Here is a 25,957-nt window from a genome sequence, read left to right as displayed (position 1 = left end):
CCCCCCCCCCCAACCCTCTTATGACCTCATATGCTGTACATAGTCTTAACAAGAAAATAAAACAGTGACATGAGCAGGTTCATTCAAACAAGTATCTTAATCTTAGTTCTATTGAATCATCCATAATTCATACTTCAACCACAGAAATATTTCAGAAATGAAAAATTATATACTCAGTACCATTTCCCATGACCAAACACTTGGTAGGGATACCTGGACCAAAACCCTGAGCCATGAAAATATTAATCTCATGGTTTGGAGTAACACTATATGAGACTCTGGGAGAGTTTTATAGTTCTAAACGTAATTCGTTCATAAACTGAAAACCCACTTAGTTTCAACATCAGAACAACTGCACGAAGAAGTGTATCAACAACTGTATAAATACTTATTAGAAAAAAAAAACCCAAATAAGTTCCAAAACTTTCTTAGGAGGTTTATACTCGGGCATTAATTAAAGTAAATTCTAAATATGATCTTCCTTCCAAAGCCAGGAAAAAAAAAACCATTGAATGCTCAATAAAAAAAACCCACTCTGAAACATTATTTGCGAATTAAATTGGAACCAAAACATAAGTAAAGATAATGCGATACCTGGGTTTTGTTATAGAAGACTTCATTCTTGGCGTGCATAAGAATCTCTGCTTCTCCTTCTTTGATGATGGTATAATCATTGGGATCCGTCGATGTTGTCCCGTTGCAGCCGTTGCAGGAGCTCGAGTTATACAACTTCTCCTTGATCTCTGCTTCTTCACCCATGGCGGCGAAAATTTGCTTTGAAATTGGCTTTTGCTGGTGCTTGTATCAACAATTGAGCTATAACAAAGAAGCCAATGAGAGATTTCCGATTTTCTCTCCGTAGCAGATACCACTACCACGACGTTTATTGATGCGGTTGTCTTTTAAACCAATGCATCAGTTAAGCAGTTCTTCGTTAAACCCTAAACTTTGAATTTGGAGGATTTTTTTTCATATTTTTTTTAGGAAGATTTAGAGTTCCACCCCTAAAAATGCCACAATTATAAGGACCTCGTCTCTGACTCATCAAATTAGGCTCAGACCTTGTACCATTAATCACTGTTAAGTGAATAATTAAAATAACCATTATACCCTTATCATAAAAGCCCATGTTTCTTCTTGCTTACAGAGTTCAATTTTAAATAAGCGATCCGGTTTAACCGTTTTCGAACCAGTCTCTTTCGGTGTTCCCTCAACGACTAGGGCTAATAGGTTCGTCTAAAAAGCCTTCTGAGTGGCTCCTCTCTCTGGTTCGAGAATCGCATATTCGTAGTAGACTTTTTGATTCAAAGATGATCCAGCAACTAGGGCACCTTTAGCTATGCTCTCGAATTCTTCAACTTTTAACCGAAGTTGGAACAAGAGGATGTTGCGGATTGGATCGGATCAACTCATCAAAGCCTTTCGTATATCTGTGCATTTATTTTCAGATTTTAAAAAGCTAACTTTGAAACAATGAAGATCTGAGATCTGATTCCCATAATCAAATCAACTCATCAAAGCCTTTCGTATCTCTGTGCATTTGTTTTCAGATTTTAAAAAACTAACTTTGAACAATGAAGATCTGAGATCTGAGATCTGATTCCCAGAATCAAAGCGAATTCGTCTTGGATAGGGTATGTGAAGACTTTTCTTGAAACAAAAACCGTTCAATTAAAATTCATTTTGTGGATGGATAGGATTTGGGAATCGAATTAACGCAGATAAGAGATGGTGTTATGGCAAGATTATGATATGGTCCGTTTGATAACGTTTCTGTCGTTTTTGTTTCAAGAAACGGCAGAAACATAAATTTCCGTTTCTAGAAACAGAAACGGAATTGAAGCTGTTTGATAAGTCATGTTTTTAGAAGCCGATAGTAACCAATGAAAGAATGACCACAAGTCGTTTCTAAAAACGGTGAAATTGTTTCGCCTATGTCGTTTCTTGAACCATAAATAAGTAAAAATTTATATTTCTATTTCTAAAAATAAGTGAAACGGAACAGTTTTATCAAACGATTTTTACTCCGTTTCTGCTGTTTCTAGAAACAGAAACGGCAGAAACGCGTTTCTTGAAATGTTATCAAACGGGCCCTAAGATTCTTCTTTCATTTCCTTTGAAAAAAAGGACTCCATAAATGGTGTTTTTTTTCTTTTAATGAAAAATAATTTATTGATAATGATAGGCATTTGTAAGAAGCTTCAGGAGATGGTCAATCTCTTATACACATGATAGACAAAGGGCCCGTTTGATAATATTTCAATAAACGCGTTTCTGCCATTTCTGTTTCCAGAAACAGTAGAAATGAAGCAAAAAGCGTTTGATAAAACTGTTTCGTTTCACTTATTTTTAGAAATAGAAATAGAAATTTTTACTTATTTATGGTTCAAGAAACGACCCAGGCGAAACAAGTTCAACTTGTTTCGCCGTTTCTATAAACGACTTGTGGCAATTCTTTCACTGGTTATCATCGACTTCTAAAAACATGACTTATCAAACACCTTTAATTCGGTTTCTATTTCTAGAAACGAAAATTTATGTTTCTGCCGTTTCTTGAAATAGAAAATGCAGAAACATTATCAAACGGGCCCAAAGTTTTTCGGGTTAGAGCATCTACTAAACTGTTTGTAGCATGTGGAATACATAAAAAAGAATAGAAATAAAGGAAGCGTGAAGTTGTTAATGTCATGTAGAACTACTGTAGCCTCCAGTGGTGGTAAACAAGTGGAACCATGAATGAACTCAATAATCTCCTCCTTGTCCAACTCGACTTGAAGATGGTAGTAACCATCCCTTGTATGGAAATACTAAAGTGATGCGGTATAGAGATGGCTTTAACTTCTTGGCTCGCATGATCATTGAAGATAGCACCTAGCCTTGCCCTTCGCATTATCTAGTGCTTCACTTCTTCTTCTTCTTATTTTCTTTTATTTTCATTTTTTTTCTTCAAGTTCAAGGGCCTATTGAGGCCAAGATCAGATCCACGGAAGAATCAATAGGTGTCCAAGCCACACTTCTTAGAAAGCAAGGAAGTTGATGCAAATCAAGTATCGATACACTTGAGAGGAATTGATCAAATTACCAACAGAAGGTACCCTACTAAGCACTACAAAGCAACAAGCCGAGGCCGAGGCGTGCAATTAGTGCTTTACTTGACCAATTATATCATAGATAACTTAAGACCATGATGAATCTTAACAAACTACATCCACTTGTCATTTCTACGGTTGGGATTTGGGAGGGTACAAAAAAATCGAATATTATGAGAAATCATTGACACTCCTCACCTGAAGTCCCCCCCCAATCCTCCACTAAGTGATGCTTAATATGAGTTGAAATTTTATATATTTAATTTTTTAAAAAATATTATCTTGTTGATTTTGGATATCCAGATACGCCTGGATTTGTAATATCTTTAAAATATATTATCAATATGAAATCAAGTTTAGACGACCACAAGGAGCAGATGAATTATTTAATTTAATACACTTATCATAAGAATTATTATTAAGAGATCATTTGGCCTTTTAAATAAATGTATTTCTATTTTAAGTATAAAGTTTTGATTGTGATTACCCATGTATCCATACATGGAAATGAAAGAAAAAGAAGTCCCACAACAGAATTAGAGCAGACCTTTCACTACCGGAATATGATATTGGCTGACAAGTCAAATTTATTAATATTTGACTTTCCTTATCATCTTTGTTCGAAATCTAGGGACAGTAGTGTGATTGATGGTCACATCAAAGAGCCAAACACCTTGACCTAGTTAGTGTTCACTAGTCGATACCACTGGTTAGGTACAACTACGACAAGTCATCTAGCTCACAACTGTGTCTAAGGATCTGACCTCGACGAGCAAGTTAAACACAAGAGTGGAAAGAGGTAGGAGGGAGATGGGAGCTGCTGAGACATACATGGGAAGGGAAAGAGTTAGCAGAGGTTAGCAATGGTCCAAATGAACTTGTCGCATTCCAATCTTACAAAATCCAAAGTGGAGTTATTGATATATGGATTGGGTTTTTGTAAGAATCTATTCACCATGGTCTATCATGACTTCATACAATAGGGGGAGCGATGGGGAGTCGATGGAGTCACATTTGGATCATCTCATCATTCAACTACCGGTGAAAGACAACTTTGGTCTTCTTATACACTTATATTTTTAGTTTAACAATTAGTTTGCATAAAAATTTATGGAGTGTGAATGATTGAATCCTAGCTATTTTTTACCATTACGGATAATTGACTATAGTCTCCTCATTTAACTCCAAACATCATTTCAAACTTAGACAATTAAAATAGAAAGATGGGAAAAGTTTCTCTAAGCAAGAAAGCAATTAAAAAAGAATCTCGGATCTAACTTCTCTTCAAGAGCTGCACCCTTCAACTCTCAACATCTCGGAATGTGTGTCCAAGTTTTCCCAATCTTTGAATGGTTTTGAAAGGTTGATGGTGTTGGAGACAAGGATTCAGGGGACGATATCAATAACGATCCAATACCAATCCAATCAATTGATTTTACCCCTGTTTTTTTTTTTAAAGTACTAGTTTTTACTATTTTACCCCTGAAACAATACGGATACTGATCCGGATTGATTAGGGATCGGGGATCAATCTCTACTGATATTGATCCAATAAGACCGATAATTGAAACCATGGTTGGAGAGGATTTTTTTTCTTTTCATTTATGCCATATTGATGGATGATTTAATAATTATGAACTTTGGATATGTATAGAAAGTGTATCGGTTGATCATTCATAATTTCAAAATATAATTTAATTAAAGGAAAAAAGATTGCCATGACATAAGTGTCTAGATTTTTATGGGATGAAATCAATCCCCAATACCGATATCAATCCATACAAAAGATATAATAGTAAAATGACCTATAATATCAATTAAAAAAAAAAAATCCGCTCCATCCAAAGATGATATTGGTATGGTATCTGCCAATATTGATCTAGATCGAACCAATATGTATTGGTCACCGTTTTACCCGTGAAACGATACGGGTAACTGATCTAGATTATCAGGCATCAGTAAAAATATCAATACTTAAAACCATGATTCCGTCCATTTCGATCCTGCCTAATACTAATGAATCCATATTGATGTCGGTTGAGAGTGATCCCAAGATTTAAAATCTTGCCTCCATGTGCTTCCAACATTAAATCAACTAATCATCATTATTTATAAATCGCTGCCCTCATCATGCAAATCATTGTATTGACAAGTTGTCTCAACAAACTTTTTATCGCTCTTGTTCCCTCAACTTCTTACTAAGATAACATCTCATTGTCATCAATGCTAGGTTGCGTATGTCAAACAAATACCTCCCAATGAGGAAGCAAGATTATGAGAGGGATCAAAATGTCTTTTTCAAATTTTTGGAAATTTTATCCAATCATCTAACGTAATGTATGGAGAAATTCAAAATTTTTTTTTTCCTCAGTCAGTCTATGAATCAAAGAAACCTAGATCAGAATGATTTAGGTTGCGTTTGGTAACATTTCTATTCCAGAAACCATGTTTCGTGTCAAAAATGAAAGTTTCAGTTTCTGTATTAAAATGCGACGAAACTACCTCTTGAGGCATATGTCTATGTACTCTCAACTGTTATCATTGCCCTTTCATGTACCATTCTATCACACCTCATCATCAGAGATTTTTGTAATTTGATCAAGCAGCCTATAGAAGCACACCAATAAGATGCAACGGAACGATTTCATACATGGGAGGATAACAAGGTTATTTCTCGTGAAGAGAGATTGAAAGGATGCTAACATACCATCCCACGGTGCCTTAAAATAACATTTTACCTTGTTACTATCAAATTTGCCGCATAATTTAAACAAAAAATTCCTCATCTTTTTTTTAAAGTGTGAAGAACGACAACAAAGACAAAACTATCAAACAAAGCCCAACCTTGGCCGTCTTTGCTTTTGGGAAGAAAAATTAAGATCAATCACATTAATGAGGCGTTAGGGTTGTACTACTCTACTTATTACATCTAATTATTCTGTAGAGATCTGCAGTTAAAACTATCTTAGTGGAAGAGAGAAGAAGAGTTTTTTTTTTCTTCTTCTTCTTCTCCATTATCGTCCAGATCGATCGAGAAAGAGACAGAATCTGGTTTGGGAGCCGTACGTGGAGACAAGTTGACAAAAGGCCTGGAGGTCTTGGGAAAGACGATTTATACAAAGAAAGAAAGTTGAAGGGCGCAAGAGAAAGAGCGCCAAATTGCCATGTTTGGCAATTGAGGAATCGTCACATCAAAGCCATCAACACTCTCTAGTCCCACTCCCTCACCTCTCACAGACAATCGGACAACCCTTAAATTTACTACCAGAGATAGTGACTTGCGATTTAGCACCTGTCTTTATCACTTTCACTCAAATTCCCATTTCAATGTTTCTCCTTTCTCCCCCCACAATTGGGCTCTTTTCTTACTCACCCACCTCCTAGCATGGTTTCAAGTATTGCTATTGTATTGGCTATATCATTTTGGTATCAACTGAGATTGATTCTTGATCCTTATACGATTCAGATCGGTAACCCATGTCATTTTAGGGGTAAAACAGTAAAAAAATTATACTTTTAAAAGATTCAAGGGTAAAATTGATTGATACTCGTTGATCGATCCGATTCAATCTAGATCGGTATCGATGGATTGGATCGGTATCAATCCATGCCTCCTAGTACTCACCTAGACTCATGGTTTCAAATATCGGTATCGTATTTGTATCAGTTGAGACTGATCCCTAATCCTTGACCGATTCAGATCGATTACCCCTATCATTTCAGGGGTAAAAAGGTAAAAAAAATCACACTTTTTCTGAAAACCATAGGGTAAAAGTGACCAATACTGACCGATCCTCTCCGATACCGATTCGGATCAGATCGGCGAAACGGAGACCAAGAACTATATCCTTGCCTAGACTTCATGTAAATGTACAAAATGGCAAAGATAAGTGACTGAAAAGCTACCGTTGACACTTGAAAGAGGGTAAGAATAGTTTTTGTAATTTAGGGTCAAGATTTCTCCTTATATATACCAGTGGTAGTTTATGCAAATTACATGCACGTATACAAATTTGAAATGCATGTTCTTCTGGTGGATTTAGTAAGACCTTTGCCTGGATTTTGATTTGATCTAAACAACATTTGGTTCAGTTGTGTAGCCTAATTTGAGGAAGGGCTTCATTCCAAGACATAAATTAATTGCTTGGATTCCTCAATTCCACCATCCGGACTCAATCTTTCCTACAACGTAGATCCATTCATATTCTAAATTGTTGTTTTTGCTACAATGAAGAAATAAAAGATACTAATCATAAATTCTTCATATGTCCTTTCTCAAATGTTTTTTGCGAGGGTATCCTTGCCAAGTGTTGGCCTTCCCGTAGGTTGATCCAGTCCTTCTCTACATAGTAGGCTTGGGATCTTTCTCACTTTAGAGGAAAATTTGTATATGATGTTATAGGAACATTAGCATTTTGTGTTGTGATATATCACATCTGGTGGGAGAGAAATATGAGGATATGATCCAATTCATTGTCTGTATACAAATTTGTACCTCTATCGGCTTTGACTTTCAGCAAAAGGTTCTCTCTTTTCTTGCCCCTTGTAAGGAGAGTGAGAGAAATAGATTGATGACCTCCGATTGAGACGTTGCCTTACTTTGCAGTTTATTTTCCTCACACTTAGTGTGCTTTGGGAGGGAGAAGTAGGCAGTTTGGAGTGGAGTGGAGTGGAGTGGAGTGGAGTGGAGTGGGATGGGGTGGGGGGACATTCAGAGGACAAGGGACGGTGGAGGGTAGTCATGAAGGTGGGGGCTATTGGTTGGGAGTGGTGCTACCGGGCAACCGAGATGTAGAGGGCATGGGAGGGGAGAGGACCAAGGGTAATTTTGAGAATTTGAATCACTAGAGGAGAAAGGTTTTTTTTTTTTTTTTTTTTGGTAAATAGAGGTGAAAGAAAATTGAACATTTTCCTTTTATAGGGGAATTAATTAAAAAAGAAGTTTGAGTAAGAATGATACTTTATTTCGTAATCAAGAATGTGAGAGAGAGAGAGAGAGTATTATCTGAAGTGGTTCACTAGGAAAGGGGTCTGGACTCTGGACTCATCGACTAGTCTAAGTCTTGTTCTAGCAATGCCATTCTAGGTTTTATATATATATATATATATATATTCTACAGTCACCCAGGACCAAGCTTTCAGACAATATTTCCTTGGTAATTTAGATTTAAACAAAACGAAGGGGTTTAAGTTGTACTTGTGCCATGAATGTCTCACAGCCGTTGGATGTAGGTTAAATTTATTTCTTACCATAGTGGACGGAGATGAAAAATCAATGGGGTCCATTTCTTTTGTTTGGTTTCTTTCCATATACATGATTTGAGACTTTGGTCTCTCTCTCTCTCTCTCTCTATATGTTGTGAATTTGGTACATTTGGGACCGTACAAGGCATCTGTGGATAGCAGTGGGAATTATGATGAGTTCAGAAACGCCAGATTTTGCTTCTGAGACTACTACTACTACTACTGCTAGTAAGGCAGAGATCTATATCACAACCCTAGCTACCAGCTTCTTGTTCTTGTTTTTTTTCATAACAAGTGAAAAACGATCTCATCGTTCTTCCTCTCTCTCTCTAGAAAGCTGGAAAACAAGAGATAGCCATGGATTTTGCTCCTTCCTCTAAGCATCTTTCCTACGTTCGCTGCAACTTTTGCAACACTGTTCTAGCTGTAATCTACGTCTAGAAAGAGTCTTTTTTTTTGGATAATTAACAAATTAAACACAGTATATTTGTTCTTCTCTGCTTGAAATAATTAATTGAAATTGCAAAAATCTCTTTAATTTACTCTTCTTCTTCTTCTTGTTAATTGATGATGTTTGTAGGTTGGAGTCCCATGCAAAAGATTGGTGGATACTGTGACTGTGAAATGTGGTCACTGCAGTAACCTATCCTTCCTCACCACTAGGCCTCCTCCTCCACTGCAAGCATCTCAATTGCTAGATCGCCATTACCCACTCCCTCTCCCCTCTCAGGTTGCTTCTTTCATTTCTCCAAGCTGATCCAACCCTCTCTCTCTCTCTCTCTCTCTCTCTCTCTCTCTCTCTCTCTCTCTCTCTCTCTCTCTCTCTCTGTTTGTGTTAGGGTTCTTTGTGGTTAAAATCGTTAAATTGGATAGTATAAGTAATTAAGCTATTGGGCTTCTTGAAACTACTGATCATCAAAAACTGTTCTTTTCATTATTTGTTTTTCTTGGTAAGGAACTTAGTAGAACAAGAAAAGTAATGTATGATCAGCTTGTAAAAAGAAATACCAATCATTTAAAGCATATGGTTTCTTTTTCTTTTTATTTTTTTATTAACTGAAAGTGTTGACACCATTAATTGGAGATGCAGGGATTTTCCATTGATTACAGAAAGGGGCAATCAACCCATTCTATGACCTCTTCATCCACATCTAGCGAGGAGATGCCTCCTATGGCACCTTTTGTGGTCAAACGTAGATCCTTAAAACACTTGTTCTTCAACAAATAGAAGATTCTGATTCTCTCTCTCTCTCTCTCTTATTTTTTTTTTGTTGGATTTTGGCAGCTCCTGAGAAGAAACACAGACTTCCATCCGCTTATAATCAGTTCATGAAGTAAGGAGAAAAAAGATACTTCTTCTACTATGGCGTTCATCTTCTTTGCTGTATATACTATTACTTCATGAACAGTAATGAATAAAAATGATAATTTATTTTATTATTTTTGTTTTCATAATATAATTATAATTTTTAAGATTCCATTTGTTCATATCTTGTTTTCAAGAGAGGAGATACAACGCATCAAAGCGGCCAACCCTGAGATACCACATCGTGAAGTTTTCAGCACCGCAGCAAAAAATGTAAGTCCAATTTCCAAGAAAAAATCATTGTGTAGTCTCTATTAGGGTTCCACGCAGAAGGCGGAAGTAATAATCTCACAATGGATGAAGTTAATCATTAAGAAGAGGTTCCCAAATACCTAAGTCTTCACATCGGATTAACTCACATCTAAGATGTGGGATTATTACTTGCGCGTGGAACCTTAACAGTCTCCACTCTCCATCCTGGGTTTAATTTTTCTGATCTGATTAATGGCAGTGGGCTAGATATGTTCCAGCAACTGGATCAGCACATAAGAATATTAAGAATGTAAGAACCATATAAGACTCTCTCTCTCTCTCTCTCTCTCTAGCAAATATCATCAATTTCAATATAAATTTACTCCAAGAAGAATTCTAGCTCTTTTTGGGCATTGAGAAAATTTGAGATCATGAATGGTGCAGGAACGAAGAAGTGCCAAAGGAATTAAGGATCACTTTCAGCACACGAGTTAGGTTACTTCAACTCTTTTGAAGGCATGATGAAATGCTAAGACTATGATCAGATTTCTTAATTAACTGTTTTTCATGAATGCTTTAAGTTTGTAGCTGAACTACTTAATCAAAGACAATTAGATATCTATGTATTTTATGTAATATGTGCCTCTATCTAGGCCACTATTCTCATATTCCTCTATGCAAAATCCTTCCAAAACATGCCCCTCTCTCTCTCTCTCTCTCATCCACCAAAAATAAATAAATAAATAAATAAATAAAATTATTATTCAATTTTTTTAATCTGATATATTGTATTCCAAACTGAGCAATGAATGAACATATCCAACCAAGATGCTCTTTCAATAGATTTGAAAGAATGGCTCAAAAAACAATCATATACTTTTGAACTTCATTAAATTATGGAACATATGCATCATATATGAATTTTGTTTCCACCTTCTGAAAAAACATAAGGAAAAATTAAATTTTTTTGTCTATAACTTCTTTACCATATTGCTGAAAATTTGTGATAACCTTAACTTATTAGAATAAAAAAATCATGTCCCTTCAATGTTGGTAACCTAGTTCAGCTTTTGAGGATGAATTCTACCTAAGTCCCTCACACCTCGTCTATGCAACCTCATATGGAAACCAATAAATATGGACCCCTCCCTCCCTTAAGCGGTTTCTTGAAGTTGAACACGGACTGTGCCTTTCATGTTGGATCATCTCGAGGAGGTCTTGGCGCTGTGTTCAGGAGCTATATATCTGGGAACCCCAATGTTTGCCTTCTCTGAACTTATGCTTCCTTCCGTGATAGTCTTGAAGGAGAGAGACTATCGCCTTGAGAGTTGGATTACTTCATGCCGTGGAGCTCGGCCTTTCCTACATCTTGGCGGAATCAGATAATAAGCCGTGTCTTTGGCAAGTGACACATCCTGGCCACATTCCACTACTTGACTCCAAGTTCTTCTGGTCCCACTATGCAATAGATTTTCTTAAAAAAAAAAAAAAAAACCCTTAATTTCACCACACAAATCAACAAAGACCCATGATTGTATGGATTAGGTTCGTTTTGGTCTCTATATGATTTACATTGTGTTCGATTCAAACTGACGATTTTTAATCTAAAACCCTCAATCGAATCAAATTTTTTCATTTCAATTTGATTGGCTTTTTAAATGGCGAGATTCTATTCAGTTGACACCCTTAGTTCATATACAAAAGGTGAGAGAGATATGCATAGACAATGTTGGCATATCCTACCTACATCACTTGCACTTGGGAGAGGTTAGGTATGTTTCTTGGAGTTTCTACGACATAGTGACTCTAGAAGAGAAGAAGAGAGATAAGACACAAATTTGGATATATCGGCATACACAACCTTCTCCCAAAAAAGAAATATCTTTAAAGATCGAATTTTACTAAGGCCGTGGTGAAAGAAAATTCATACACAACGGTGCTTCAGATGGACACGGATGGTTTAAGGGGGTATTTTCAAAAAAATACTAAAATCTTTTAAGAGTTTATGAACCCTACAATGGTTCTTATCAGAAAAAGAAAAAAAAAAAACCCCTAGAATGGTGGGTGAGAGAGAAACGTTCTATGGTTGAAGGAAAACTTTTTAAAAGTCAAAATAATGTTTCTCTAGTACACCTAAACAATAACATCGGCCCCACGCCTGGTTGCAGCCGAACAGATGATAGAACTTCAAGAAACGGGTAATTTAAGAGAGAGAGAGAGAGATGGCATCAGGTTACAATCCCAGTCTGAGTCGGCCAATCCACCCTGATCTTTGATCAATATTGGGGTGGATTTTCCTCCTATACTGCACCTCTTTCTACTATTTTTTTTTTTTTAATTATCTTTTATCCTTTTTCAGCTATCACATTTAGTCAATCTTCTCTGAAACCCATTTTTGGCTTTGTGAGGACCCAAAGTGTCTGATAAATCAAGCCAATTAAACTATTGTCAGCAAATTGATATGTCCCAAAGGTCATGCCTGTCTAAAATCCAATAAAGCCATTGATAACAGGATTTGAGAATTTCATTAATAAGAACCTTGCATCAAATGTTAGTGGACAAACAGAAAAAATTTAGTATATGAAATTTTTTTCAACAGCTCATATACAAATTAATAAAATACCTAAAGTTGAAACAACTTAGTTATACAGCCGCTTGAAAATGTGACTGCTTCACGTTCACAGAAAATGTATGAAGATATGTTTGAAAAAAAGGGTAGAATAGAAGATGTGTCTGTTTCCCAAGCACTTGCAAGTGCTTCAATTCATGTCAGCTTGAGGATCAGTTAAAACAATTCCTTGAAAGCGACGTCCTTTTCGGCAACCTGCATTCTGTTAACAGTTAGCAATACATCTATTCAATCTTCACAAAAAAAAAAAAAATCTTGTTTCAGGAAAGATGTCTTACATCCAAAGGAAATATAAATCCAAGTCAAAGCGGTCAACTGGGGAAAGTGGGGTGGTTGGTCATAACAATATATGGATTTTCATCATCCAGTTCATGGTGGACAATGTAGGAGGAAGCATATATCATGCACATTGCTTACACTGGGTAGAAGATGCAGAACCTTGCAATCAGATTAATCAATATATGCACCACCATGTCTTTTATATTTGCAAAAGTGATTTCAGTGAAAGTGTTCAGTAAAAATACATGCTTTCTACTAGCAAGTTATGCATTCCTAAACTTCTCATCCCTCTCCCCTCACCCCCACTCTGCATTACAGCAGCTCCACCCCATGACAAGTACAGAGAAATTGATGTAACCAAACACCCCAGACAGTGAAGCACTGGCAGTTCCAAATTAGCTGAGTTCCAAGCCACAAAAACAAAGGTTCTCTGTCTCTCTCACACACACATAAAAGCACTCTTGTTTTTCCCAGGTTTAAACAACTTCATACATTTCCATTGGCAAAATGATCTCCTTTAGTCATGAAAAATGAATGTCAGCAACTATGAATTGGAATATCAGGATCACCACCACAGGCTAACAGCATCCCAGATTTCCACCCCGAGATAAACCAGGGGAACTGAACACTCCAGAGAGTAAAGCACTGCAATTTCCAAATCAGGGTAGGAGTTTAAAGCAACAGAAATAAAAGTTCCAAGGGATATGCTTATTTACCTTGTTATATTATAATACCAGTTAAGTAATAGGGAGGCAGTAGAAGAAATCATTTTCCTGCTTCACTTGCAAGAAATGCCTCTGATGCTCCACGCGTTGTAGGTGTGATGACAGTTGAAGCAAATCAACAGTGGGTCCTCGATCGTGACTGAGAGAGTCTTTGGCGTCCACAAGATCTGGCCCTTGAAACATTCCTCGCATATGAACTTCAAAATTGACAATATCGCTGTCATCAGAAACTAATACAGGCTCTATGTGATTGACTTCCACAGAGTTCATCCCACATGGAGAAAACTTATTTGATGCGACAGTTGTTGATGCTTGTGAGCTTGTTGCCAAAAGCTTTTCAGGAAATGGATCTAGGCTTTGATGGGACTGATTGCCTTGGACGATCAAAGGTTGAGCATGGGGATTTCCAGACGAATGACTTGAGGAATTGTGTGATTGGGTTGACAGAAGAGAGAGAGCACAACCAGGGTCAGAGGCCCCAGATATTGCTTGAATGGTTGATGCTGTATCAAAAACAGTGAAGTCTTCACTTCCTAATGTGGTATTTCTGAACAAGGATTGTGAGACACAATTTGGGCTGGACAAATCATGTGGGTATTGATTATTCTTCTCAAATAAAAGGCTTTGCCGTCCACTATCAATTCCATCGCCATTCAAAGAAGGGTACTGTTTCTCCGAGCCATAAGGAGGGAGGAAGGATCTTGGAAGCCCATTTGTAATCGGTATCACTGGCTGAGGATCGACTGTCTCATGTTCTAATTTTAGCTCCTTGCACCAGTTACCAATTTCATATTTTGTTGGATGCAGAATGCTGTTTGGGAACATATCTGGACAAATGAAGGATGTCCTTGAGGAAAAGGGAGTCACAAGAAACTGGTTACCTACAGAAAACACCACCATGTTAAGATGACAATAAGCTCTTTCTGTTATTAATGCATTAAGAACACAATTCCTAGATACACGCATAAAGCATTACAGGTATGTGCACTGAAACAAAAATTAGAAGCTTCCTATGGCTAGCTATTAAAGATGCCTGCAGTTAATGCAGCATATGATGTCTGGAAGTTTAAAGCAAAGTAGCAACAGGAAGATGTGGTACAGTGTAATGTAACAAACAGGCACCAGTATGCACCTGTGCCTAAAGTGTAGAATGGGAGTACCAGAACAAAAAAACAATCACTAAATTTGAGTGCCTCAAGAGAATTCCCACCCACAAGACCTTCACCATTTATGTATAAAATCTGTTTAATCAATACCTTCAATGCAACTACCCTTTTTTACTTCAGCAAAAAAATTATCAGCAGACGTAAAAGAATATATAAACTAATGTTAGATCAAACACCAAGAAATACGAAAAATAAAGAGACAATAGATCCGCACAACACAGAGATTTAACGAGGTTCACACACCAGGGTGGTGTGCTACGTCCTCGGGCAAAGAAGAAGATGTTTCACTATGCAGAAGAGAGATTACACCTAAGCAGCGGCAAGAAAACTTGCCCTGAAACCCTAGCTCGAAAAACCCCCAAAATACAATGACTTTCTTAACAAGCAACAATACATTATATATACTCTAAGTTGCGGGCCGACCCATTAGGTCGTGGTCAATCCGGTCCAACCCCTCTACTTCCATCACAGATCTCAGAAAACTTCCCATTCAGGTCGCCACCAAAATATGTCGGAGCGGGTCAATCTTCAAAACGGGTCAAGAATTCGAGACAAACTTAACAACTAATATTTTCTTCTCCATATCACATATTATACACAAATAACTGAAAGAAATCAACATAGTTACCAACAAAGTAGACAACTTGTTCAAGAGAGAGCAAGGCCTCTATCTTGGAAAAGCAGTTTCACTGTACACCGGGTTCACCATGGACAGAAACACACACACACACAGCAGCAGTTGAGCAACCAAAAATTTTTGCCTCAATCTATTTTTAAGTTGCAAACTCAAGATTACAACATATATACTCTGAGCTCATCATCCAAGACCTAATGAGTTCGATGGCCTAAGGAGAGTAGGAAATGAATTTGAGCAGTATGGTGTAGACAAGAAGGTTTAAGAAGGTGCCAAGTAGTTAAGAATACAATGCAGGTGAATAAATCACATGCATTCAAACTGCATTTTGTAAGTAAGGGTGCAACTAGGGTGGTTTGGGTTTGTTTTGGAGGCAATCCCAGGGAAACCCTAATAACCAAATGTCCAATGGTATACTATACCCAACCCAACCCAAGAATCAACCCAACCTAAAAACTTAAGCTGCTATTGTACAGAAATATATTATAAGATAATAATGAGTAGTCTAAATCTTGAAGTAATATCCTTTCATATCATTATTGTAGATGGATTTTTTACGACAACTCCTAACATGTCTAAACATACTACTTATCCACCTCAAAGACAGGTTGGGTTGGGTTGGGTTTGGATAAGCCTGGTCCAAGCTGATTGTGAGCCACAGAGTGGTCTACTCCTCTAGTATCCCTAGGTCTGCCTCGATCTCCTCGATCATCTAAAATGGTTCCTGGTCCATCCCTAATATCCCCTCTCTTTCCAGCATCCAGCATTCCATCAACTCCATTCATTCCCCCTCTTCTAGTTCTAATAGAATTATCTGGTCCCCTTCCCCCTCAAGATGCTTCTCCTCCTCCTCGGCTTGGAATCACTCCCGGTCCCCCAACCCTACTGTCCCCTGGCACAAGTTTGTCTAGTTTCGTGGCCACATCCCTCGTCACAACCTCACTGTCTAGAAAAATCTCTCCAACTGTCTCCCCACAAAATCCTTCCTCATCTATCACCATATTCCTGTCTCCCCAGCTTGCTGCCTCTGATGAAATGGTATTGAAAATGTCAATGATGGGGACATCAAGACGTACAGCCGAAGGAAGAAGAACACCCAACCTTCTTTGTGGTTGGAGGATTAGAAGGAGGAAGAAGAAGAAAGAAAAAAAAAAAAAGGAAGGCTCGATCCAGCCTTCCCAGCGCTGGATCGAGTCCTTTCCTTCCTTTCTTTGCCAAGATTGTGTGGCCCCCACCAAATCTGACATGTTAGTAGTTTTATTTCCTAGGATTTTTCCAAGATTGTGTGGCCCCCACCAAATCTGATATGTTAGTAGTTTTATTTTTTAGGATTTTGTTTATTTGAGTCTTTAAGTCAATTAGGAAACTAAGTAAATATCCTATTGATTTCTTTTTAGAAAGTTTCTTTGTTTATGAAATAGCATTCCTAGAATATTCTTTTCTTTTTAGTAATTAGTCTCTTATTTATGTAAGGCCATTGGCCACGGTTCCGGGATGAATGAATGAAGATTATTGAAGGCAAAACAGCCCCCCAAAACCCCCCATAAGAATTCTCTCGATGCTCTCTCCCTCTTCTCATCGCTCACTCTCGGTCTCCCTCTGTTTCTCGCCTCCTCTCTCTCTCACGGCTCTCTCTCTCATTCTCCTTCTCCCTTTCTCATCCTTCATCCCTCTCTTTTCTGATTTTTGTCTTTCCTGTTCCTGCTGCCCTATTGCAGAAATTGTTCACCATCATTAGAGATTATCTCCATCAAGAAAACCCCCAACTGGGTTGCTGCTGGAACTTCTCCAACAATCGAGACTGCTGTTATTCATCAAGTAGGTTGGACTGCAACTCTTTATTTTGGAGGACTTCGACTTCTCCTTTTCTCCTCAGACCAGGACAGCAACAAGGTAAATAATTAAACTAAACCCCTCCCCCCCTCCATTTATCCCTGTTATATGTTGGAGCCCATTAACATTGAAACCAGCCTTTGTCTTTTTGTTTATGCCTATTTTTACCCATTGTTTTAAGATGTTTCGTCACTGTTATATCTCCAAAACCCTTGCTGATTTTCTACTTTAGTTGGCTGCTAGAGGACATTGATTGTTTGCATATCTTATTTGGTGTTTGGATTGATTTGTGCTGAACCTAACATTCGTATGACGTTTGTTCCCTTCCCCATGTCCCCACTTGAAGCTTAAGTAAGAGTTTATGTGTTTTTCCGCCTAGATTATTATTGTTTTTTGCTACTTTGTTTATTAGTCTCATTCTATTTTGCATGCTTAATCTTGTGTGCTGAGTTTCTTTTTGTCCTATCTACCCAAGTCCGTTGAGTTAACCCTACCTAGTTAGTTAATCTTGTAGGAAACCTAATCACCTAGGAACCCCCTACATCAGTCAATCATCTTTTCTTTGATTGCCCCTTCTCCTCCAACATTTGGAAATCCGTCATCTCCAAATGCTGGCCTACTCGGAGACTCCCCCTTCCTCTTTAGAGAGAATGGAATTGGGTTGATATGACCTTCTCTGGTAATTCTATTTGTGACACTGCATGTAAGCTGACGTTCGTGGCTGCTATCTCCCATGTCTGGTTGGAACGAAACCATCATAGATGAACTTCTAACTCTAGATCTTTTGATGAGATTTTGAAGCCCATCTACTTTGACGTCTCCCCCAAATCTGCCTCTCTCCTCCCTAGGACACTTGTGGAATCCCCAAGAAACATGTTTATTGTTGTTTCATGGGGTCTTCCTCAGTCTATTTTATGCTCCTCCTCCCCTGCCCTTAGGGCTGTATCATTCAGCTCCTTCGGTTTGTACATCCCCCCCCCCTTCCCTATTTTATATATTATCTATTCATCCAAAAAATAGCCTGGTCCAAGCTGCACTCTCTCTTATGAGGATGAATATATGCTAAGAGAATAGAAGAAGGCCAATGCAGAATTGGGATGACAACAACATTTTTCTTGTCACGACCTTCTTTTTAGCAACAACAGAAATTCTATTATTTATAGAAGAAACGATGTAAAGATCCCAAAGACAATGGTATAAGCACCCAAAACTCTAGTTTGTCAGTGTCAACAAGTTTCTAACTTCTCAAACTATGAGAAACGTTTCTAGAAATTCTCATTGGCTGTGATCGTACTGAAATAGAAGATAGAGGTTTGGAAGTATTTCATCCAGCAATGGATGTGCCATGGTTAATACATACCCCATCTGCATGGTTGTCACAAGGCAGAAAGACAAGGGGTTGCATAATAATACAGAGGAAATCAGAAGCAGAGATATTTGGATGAAGACCCAGATTAGTTAAAAAGAAAAATATACAGACGAAAGTCTACCATTGGTTGAAAAGGCAAATGTCCCTAACATTGATTGTGAAGGCAAATGTCCAGAGCAAGTCTATAATTGATCAATCTTGCAAAATATGCTCCCACAAACATCGAAGGAACAATACTTAGTGATTCGCTTCTATTCTCTTCTTCCTTTTCTCTTGCTCCATTTATTATTCCAATTGCGAGTCACACACAATTGATAGTGAAACTTTTTTTCTTTTTCATTTTTGAAGAATTTCCTTGTCTAATTATCACCCTTTCTATCTTCCTTTATTTCATTCTTTTTGGAGGGGGTAGGGAAATGGGGTGGGCAGTGAGAGCGCATAAAGTGGCATTTGGGAACCCTTACCAGACATCCATAAATTAAATCAACATCAACAAAAACTGATACTCTTCCTCAACAAAATGAGAAAATCCACTAATAAATATTAGGAGGATAAATTAACTAGACTTTTTGCCTAAATTACTAATCCTATTTGCAAGCCATTGCTCTGAACCATGGTGTATGAAACATGGGGTGAATTATTTGCAAGCTGTTTCTCTGAATCTATTAAAATTAAATAAACTTGTAACATAATAAGTTCCACAAATGATCAGAATTAAGTCCAATATGATTAATATGGCATCATAATAGAAACAGGAACAGCCAGGCTGACCACAATTGATTAATATAAACTTGAAAATTGACCACATTGTCCAACACTAGAAGATGAAGAGAATGATTCCAAGGAGAAAACATAATTTACAAAGAGGAGAAAGCCTCAAAGGATGACAATCATAAACACGAATACAAGTGGAGTATGTTCTTGAGTAATCAGTAAGGAAGTTAGGCTGGGTTGGAGTCGACCCCAGTGGTGGGGCTCAAATCTGATCAAGATGCCTGGTAATAAAAGAGGGGGAGGCGAAGAGGTAATAATCTTCCCAAGAGACACTTCCCAAGTTCCAACCCCAATATACTAGAAACCTTCTGCACCCAGAGGTGGCAAAACAACTAGGCACAAGGCCTACTTATGAATTCACAAGACCCCCCAAATAACTTCTCCCATCAGAAAAACCCATACCACAGCAGTGTTCTGAAACTAGAGAGAACAAACACCAGTACAATCTGGTTCCTAAAGTCATGAACAATTAATTTAGGAGGTGAAATTAAACCAGTGGCAGTGGTCCGGACGAAGAGATGTAGTAGGGGAGTCAGGTAGATGAAGCAAGCCTTACAGACGAAAACACAAGCCCATGCAATAGCCGCACACTTTATAGTGACTCAACAGAACAAGGAAAAAAAAGGGGGGAAGGGGGAGAGTGGTAAAATTTCCAAAATAATAGGCTTGGAATTCAAGCCACTCAAGCAATCTCCACTGTAACCCATAACTCATTTAACAACACAACTTCAGTATATGTATAACAGTTTCTCAACCGAAATATATCAGTAGTTAAGACAAAATTCTTATAAGAACCAAATATGTGAGAAATTACCTAGACAAAGTAAATGGGAAAAACATCAGCAAACTTTAAGAGTGAATGTAATGAAAAGGAAATATTGCTAGGAAATATCAGAAATAAAATATGAAAGATAGAGAAGCCAAACTTGTCTTGATAGGAAATATTGATTCTTTAATAGGCGATCTCAAAGTAAACAGCTACTCATGAAGAAAAAAAGGAAAAAAGAGTATGCAAAGAAAGTTCTGCATAGTTCTAGTCTAGCCCTGAAACAGATACAGACGATACTTGCATTGGAAAAGAAAAAAATATTGGCTGAAAGCTGGAGTCCTTATAATCTGTTACCAGGCTTTCAAAATCCTATTCTGTCCACTACTTTCACTTGACCGATACTCCTCAACAAGTAAGAAGGAAGAATAACAAAGACGACATATTCATAAAAGAGTAAGAAAGCAAACAAGACTATTGTAAAGATGAGATTAAAACTAAGAGGAAAACACTCCTACTGAATAAGATTGAGTACACAGGAGAAAAATAGTTTTTGCAAAATTCAAAACTGGAAAGAAAGTTTATTCAATACCTTGATGCATTGAAAGCAATTTCCCTGTTCTACTATTGTGATTAAATTGGGGCTTCCTGCGACGCTCATTGTGGCCTGCAAGGCGTTTTCGACAACTTCGTTTACCGTCATCAAACTCTCCCAGTAAATGGAACCTGGAAAAAAAAAAATTAGTCTACGTTATACCAGCGATGACAATCAACCAAATTCAACAAGGTTAAAGGTGGACTAAAAAATTACAGATTAACAATCATATAAATCATGTTTAGCTAAGCAATATTCTCGACATAAGCTAGAACATACCCAATTGGCACTCAGCTGTCTAGGACCACAATAACTTCTATTTTAAACTTAAAAAATTAGGTCCATGAAGGGTTTTAAACGGTCTTATAGTGCTTCTCCATAGTTTGATTCATCAGCACATACACACACACACACATCAATTACCATACTACATGCCAAACCCTAATAATGCAACAACACTAAAAAGAGAAGGGGGTGGGGGGGCAGCAAAGTTCAACTTTAGGAGAAACAAACCAAACCTAATGGAAAGCAAATTTTGTAGTATAATACATTATATAAAACCTTGAAAATGAAATCGTTAGGAACATCAACACACAGTCCACCTCCCAACCTATAGGAAAAAAAATAAAACTGGTTTTAAAGATGGAATGGACCAAGGAAATATATCAAATCTTTGCATTCAAGTTATCCAAAATTTCTTCAAACTAAGTTCCAAAGCAACAAATCAGACCTGCTACACTGCTGGCAAAACCTCTGCTCGATGCCGCTCACAATAACTTTGGCGGTTTTTGAGTGAGCCTCACAAACTCTATGCCTCTTGTGGTAGTCCTTTGAGGAGCTGAGATCCAAGTTACAACCAAGAACTTGACAATAGGGAGTCTGAGAGTTCAAACTCGTAGTGCGGGCTCTCTTTGCCGGCACAAATGAGCTGACAGAGTCAAGAACAGGCTTTTGTTCGGTAGATTCAACTCTGCAATCAGCCAATCTCCCCAGCTTCAAATCAATCAGTGAAGAGTCTTTGCTATTGGAATCCAAGGCAGAGCTAGAGAACCTTGAACTGGACTCCTCGTCTAAAAACGTTTTAGGGGAGACCACACAAGTAGGAGAAGCTACTTTTGAGTTACCAATCTCATCTCGCAAAACTCCTCCAATCGGGTTTCCAGGGAGCGATTTCTTTGTGATTTCAGGGAAACCCAATTCCATGAGTCCTCCCTGTCTCTCAATGGCAAGTCGACCTGGGATCATGGTACTCTCGAAATTGCAGTGGGTTGAGTTCCAACACATCGCAACTCCCCCACCTCGCTCACGACCATCAGTATGTGAAATCAGTTCATCAGATACTATAAAATCCTTCCCTTCAGAACCATAGCTCCAAGACTCCATTCTATAGGTATACCCAGGACTGTTCAATAGTTGCAGAGATTGAAGTTCATGTAAAAAAATATTCCCACTTCAAGGCAAAAAATCCTCTCTCCTCCTTTATATCTAACACCAACGCCTAGTTTATTGGCGGAGATCGCAAAGAAAAAGCGGAGAAAAGAAGACTCATTAAACAAAAATCCCAGTAGTCCCTCAAGCTTCAAGACACCATTGATGTACAATACACACGGAAAGCTCTTAAATCGTAAAATCCAATTCAAAAAGAAGAGTTCATATATTTCTCTTCTCTGCAACTCGAAATCTGAATGAACCTTTCATTTCTGGAACCCATATGAACGGAAAACGAAAACACGCACAAAAAAGCAAGAATCAGATTAGCCCAAATGTCTTCTTCTTCTTCTTCCGCCTCCACTCAACCTTATTGAGCAACAATAGAGGAAACCCAGTTGAAAGAAGACGAACCCATCTCAAATTTTAAAAATAAGAAAACGATTTACAGACCCAAAACATAAAATTCAAAGCTTAAACTTATATGATGATGATTGATGAATGAGACGGTGAAAGAGAGAGGTTATTGGGTCCGCTTGCCTTCTTGGGTTCACGGAAGTTACAGTGAAATAGTGACCATTCCAGGTGAGTGGAACAGAGAAAGTGAATATTGGCTTTTCAGCATGATTTCCACAATCTCACTGCAAAAAGGCTTGTCGTGGTTTTTTTCCTTTTTCTAGCTTTTCAGATGGGTAGTCTTGGGCCTCTTGGCTGCCTACAATGTATTAATGAACGCTCCACCTAATCCATTTCATCTCCACCAAATTTATTTCATTAGGGACAGAGGGTTGGCCAGGTTGCTAATTTTTTCCCGAATTAATGGGAATTCACATTTTTTATGATAGTTGTAATGGTATAATAAGCATCCAACGGCTGAGAACATCTGGATTATAGGCACACACCCTAAAGGGTTCCCAATTACCAAATACTCATTGCACTATTACGATAGCTGCAGATGATGTGGAGGTAACTAATGATTAATGGAGAATTAGACTGGCATAAAAATCATTTTCAAATTAAAAGAAAAAAGAACAATACAGGTTGGCACCCGAGTAACAAATTACAATTTTAAAAAATTCCTAATTACTAAAAAGCACGCAATAATATTCACTTATAGTACACATGAAAATTCTGAATCTAAATATTCATGAACATATACAGCTCAATTCAATCTTATCTTTTTCTTTCTCAAATCAACTCTAATCTGAAGCATTTTTTTATTTTAGTGAAAATTCAAAAACATAGTTATAAATACAAATATCAAGAAGATATAATTTTGGTAAAACTTAGACTACTGATTATGTAATATTGAAAAGTTTAATATGTGCATAAATAATTTATGAATATTAGCAACTATGCCCATGCCTCTTTTTTATATATATAGGCTAAGATCTTTGTTAATTTTAGCATCATCAATACCATAAAATGAATCCAACTGACACATCTACTTTCAGCTTGTATTATCCTTTTTCAATTCACCTAAATTTCATACTACTAGCTTTTTTTGGAATTAATGGGAATCCACATTTTTTGTGATCGCTATAATGTTATAGTGAGTATCCAACGATTGAAAGCATTTGGACACACACCCTAAAGGATTCTCAACTACCGAATGCTCATTGCATCATTATGAGGGCTGCAAAGGATGTGGAGGTAGCTAATGGTTAATAGAGAATTAGGCTAGCATGAAAATCATTTTCAAATTAGAGGAAAAAAGAGTGACACAGATTAGGCACCTGAGTAACAAATTACAACTTTAAAAAATTCCTAATTACTAAGCAGCACGCGACAATGTTCACTTATGGTACACTTGAAAATTCCAAATCTGAATATTCATGAACATATACAGCTTGATTCAGTCTTAACTTTCTTTTTCCCAAATCAACTCTATTCAAAAGCATATATATATATATATATATATATATCAATTCAGAAGCATACTTATTATAATTTCGAAGATGAAGAAGATATAATTTTGGTAACAACTTAGACTACTGATTATGTAATGTTGAAAATTTTAATATGGACATATATGATTCATAAATTAGTAACTATGCCCATGCCTCTTCTATATATAGGGCCTCTTCTATATATAGGCCAAGATCTTTGTTGCTTTTAGCTTCATCAGTACCATGAAATGAATCCAACTGACAAATCCACTTTCAGCTCAGTATTATCCTTTTTCAATCCAAATAAATTTAATACTACTAATATGGAGAGATAGAGAGAGAGAGAGAGTATTTATGTAAATTTCCTTTTTCTTTCATACTTCGATTTAATTTTTCATTAGATTTATTGGTTGGAGGATTCACTTTGATGGGAATCTTTTTTCACCTCAAATGTACAAAGGCCACATGGATTGTTTATTGAAACAAACTGATGAGTCAATATCTGTGGAAATCAATCTCTATCTCTCTCTCTCTCTCTCTCTCTCTCTCTCTCTCTCTCTCACATTTACAAAAATTGTAAAGGCCAGACTGGTTTATAAAGAGCTAAGGTAATACAAGGATGGCATAGCTCCAACAATAAAAGGAATAAAAGCTAATACAAGAAGGTGAATAAGAGAAAATTAGATGTAAGAGATGTCAGTTTTGAATTTTGATGGAGGAGAGAGAAAAATGAATGAACTACGCACCGTTTGATAATGTTTTTGTTGTTTTTGTGTCTAAAAATAATAGAAACGACTTTTCACGTTTTTTAAAACAAAAACGAATTTTTTGATGTTTGATAAACTTATTTCTATAAACTATTTTTGCAAATATAATGCAACTAAAAAACCCAATAGTATCATCAAATGCCCAGAAAGGAGAGAGGATTCGATTGCCTCTTTTTAGGTTTAAATAGTTGAGAGATTTATCGGGCATAATAACCTCTTTTTTTTTCTCTCAAATTCGTTTCTATAAACGACGGGTTTGTTTCGTCAAAGTCTTTTCAATAATTATAAATAAACATAAATTTTTATTTTTATTTATAAAAACGGGTGAAATAAAATAACTTTATCAAACGATTTTTATGTTGTTTCTCCATTTATGAGAACGAGAAAATGTAGAAACAAAACATTGTAAAATGATGCCTTAATAATCTCCGGCTATTGTGACTAGTGAGAGAGAGATCTCATAAAGAGTTGAAGAAAATTGAATCTTGTTTATTCAAGAAGAAATATTTAAAAATACAAAGTTGACCATTAGGTACTTGTGTTCTATATGTCAGCTTTTAAAGTGGGCAACAATAAGGGTATTAAGAAATTAGAAACAATTTGAAGATACGGTTTGGAATTTTCCCCTTTTTTCCTTTTCTTACTTAGTCAAAATGCTAATGGATGTTTATTCTATATATATTTTAATTAGTCAAATGACTCATATGATCTAATATATACTCTTATATGATTATTTGGATGAAGCAACTTGGTCCCACAATGCATAGCCGATAAGTCATAACTAGTTTCTTTAATTGAGGATCCAACACTTGATTTGGTTAATCAAGTGAGCACACCAACTCCACAATTGTTCACTTGTTAATGCAGTGGTGGTGGTGGCCCACTTGTGCTTTGTGTTAATACATAAATTGTTTGTATCCCTTATGCCAAGATGAAACTACTTATCTTCTGAGATAAGATACCTTTCCTTACCAAGAAAACAAACGAAAAGAAAAGCCACTAACTTGTAAAGTTTCACGTTTTGTGGGAGTTGTAAGGTTCTTTATATTGTAGTTTCTATTTTTATTTTATTTTATTATTATTAAAGTAATAATATCCAATAAAAGAATTATATTTCTGGGAGAGTTTTATATCTAAAAGCACACGTTTCCTCCACCAATGTGGGGGGCCTATGAGAACATTTGTGGAAGCATCAATGGGATTGAGATTTTT

General features: G+C 36.9%; 3 protein-coding genes across 6 annotated transcripts in view; 1 reads left to right on the top strand and 2 right to left on the bottom strand.

Annotated features, from left to right (window-relative positions):
* The window catches only part of LOC122076627 (probable tRNA (guanine(26)-N(2))-dimethyltransferase 2), a 22,025-nt gene extending 21,041 nt beyond the window's left edge, over window positions 1-984 (bottom strand). The window contains exon 1 of the mRNA XM_042642032.1: window positions 595-984. Within this exon, the coding sequence (XP_042497966.1) occupies window positions 595-759 (165 nt within the window). The 5' untranslated portion in view covers window positions 760-984. The remainder of the gene's footprint in view (window positions 1-594) is intronic.
* A 7,471-nt stretch (window positions 985-8,455) lies between these two features.
* LOC122077299 (protein CRABS CLAW-like) lies at window positions 8,456-10,585 on the top strand. 2 transcript variants are annotated; one of them, XM_042643210.1, is made up of 8 exons: window positions 8,456-8,561; window positions 8,667-8,759; window positions 8,914-9,063; window positions 9,424-9,526; window positions 9,619-9,667; window positions 9,837-9,912; window positions 10,151-10,201; window positions 10,336-10,585. In XM_042643210.1, exons 2-8 carry the CDS (start codon window positions 8,691-8,693, stop codon window positions 10,384-10,386), a joined length of 549 nt encoding a protein of 182 aa, XP_042499144.1. In that variant the 5' UTR covers window positions 8,456-8,561; window positions 8,667-8,690; the 3' UTR covers window positions 10,387-10,585. The 2 variants fall into 2 exon arrangements, with proteins under 2 accessions (XP_042499144.1, XP_042499143.1); XM_042643209.1 differs by lacking the exon at window positions 8,456-8,561 and having other exon boundaries at window positions 8,568-8,759.
* Window positions 10,586-12,385: 1,800 nt separating this feature from the next.
* LOC122077076 (teosinte glume architecture 1-like) lies at window positions 12,386-22,778 on the bottom strand. Of its 3 annotated transcripts, none has more exons than XM_042642851.1 (4): window positions 21,392-22,778; window positions 20,659-20,792; window positions 13,516-14,405; window positions 12,386-12,722 (listed from the first exon to the last, which is right to left on the bottom strand). In XM_042642851.1, the coding sequence occupies exons 1-3, from the start codon at window positions 22,042-22,044 to the stop codon at window positions 13,537-13,539; spliced, it is 1,656 nt and encodes a 551-aa protein (XP_042498785.1). In that variant the 5' UTR covers window positions 22,045-22,778; the 3' UTR covers window positions 12,386-12,722; window positions 13,516-13,536. The 3 variants fall into 3 exon arrangements, with proteins under 3 accessions (XP_042498785.1, XP_042498784.1, XP_042498786.1); XM_042642850.1 differs by having other exon boundaries at window positions 12,386-12,715; XM_042642852.1 differs by lacking the exon at window positions 12,386-12,722 and adding an exon at window positions 12,974-13,444.
* Between the last annotated feature and the right edge of the window lie 3,179 nt (window positions 22,779-25,957).

The sequence above is a fragment of the Macadamia integrifolia genome, chromosome 4 (genome assembly GCF_013358625.1).
Source record: "Macadamia integrifolia cultivar HAES 741 chromosome 4, SCU_Mint_v3, whole genome shotgun sequence".
NCBI classification, from domain to species: Eukaryota; Viridiplantae; Streptophyta; class Magnoliopsida; order Proteales; family Proteaceae; genus Macadamia; species Macadamia integrifolia.
Note: the sequence above shows the minus strand (reverse complement) of the source record. Positions and strands in the feature narration are given on the sequence as shown.

What these genes read in the sequence shown, in the direction of transcription:
- LOC122077299 (XM_042643210.1), top strand. Translation starts at nt 8,691, where the DNA reads ATGGATTTTGCTCCTTCCTCTAAGCATCTTTCCTACGTTCGCTGCAAC. An exon ending in GCTTATAATCAGTTCATGAA is followed by an intron (nt 9,668 to 9,836) that starts GTAAGGAGAAAA and finishes CTTGTTTTCAAG; the next exon opens with AGAGGAGATACAACGCATCA. An exon ending in TCAGCACCGCAGCAAAAAAT is followed by an intron (nt 9,913 to 10,150) that starts GTAAGTCCAATT and finishes GATTAATGGCAG; the next exon opens with TGGGCTAGATATGTTCCAGC.
- LOC122077076 (XM_042642851.1), bottom strand. Translation starts at nt 22,044, where the DNA reads ATGGAGTCTTGGAGCTATGGTTCTGAAGGGAAGGATTTTATAGTATCT. An exon ending in TTTTGCCAGCAGTGTAGCAG is followed by an intron (nt 20,793 to 21,391) that starts GTCTGATTTGTT and finishes TTTTTTTTCCAG; the next exon opens with GTTCCATTTACTGGGAGAGT. An exon ending in ATTGCTTTCAATGCATCAAG is followed by an intron (nt 14,406 to 20,658) that starts GTATTGAATAAA and finishes TGTTTTCTGTAG; the next exon opens with GTAACCAGTTTCTTGTGACT.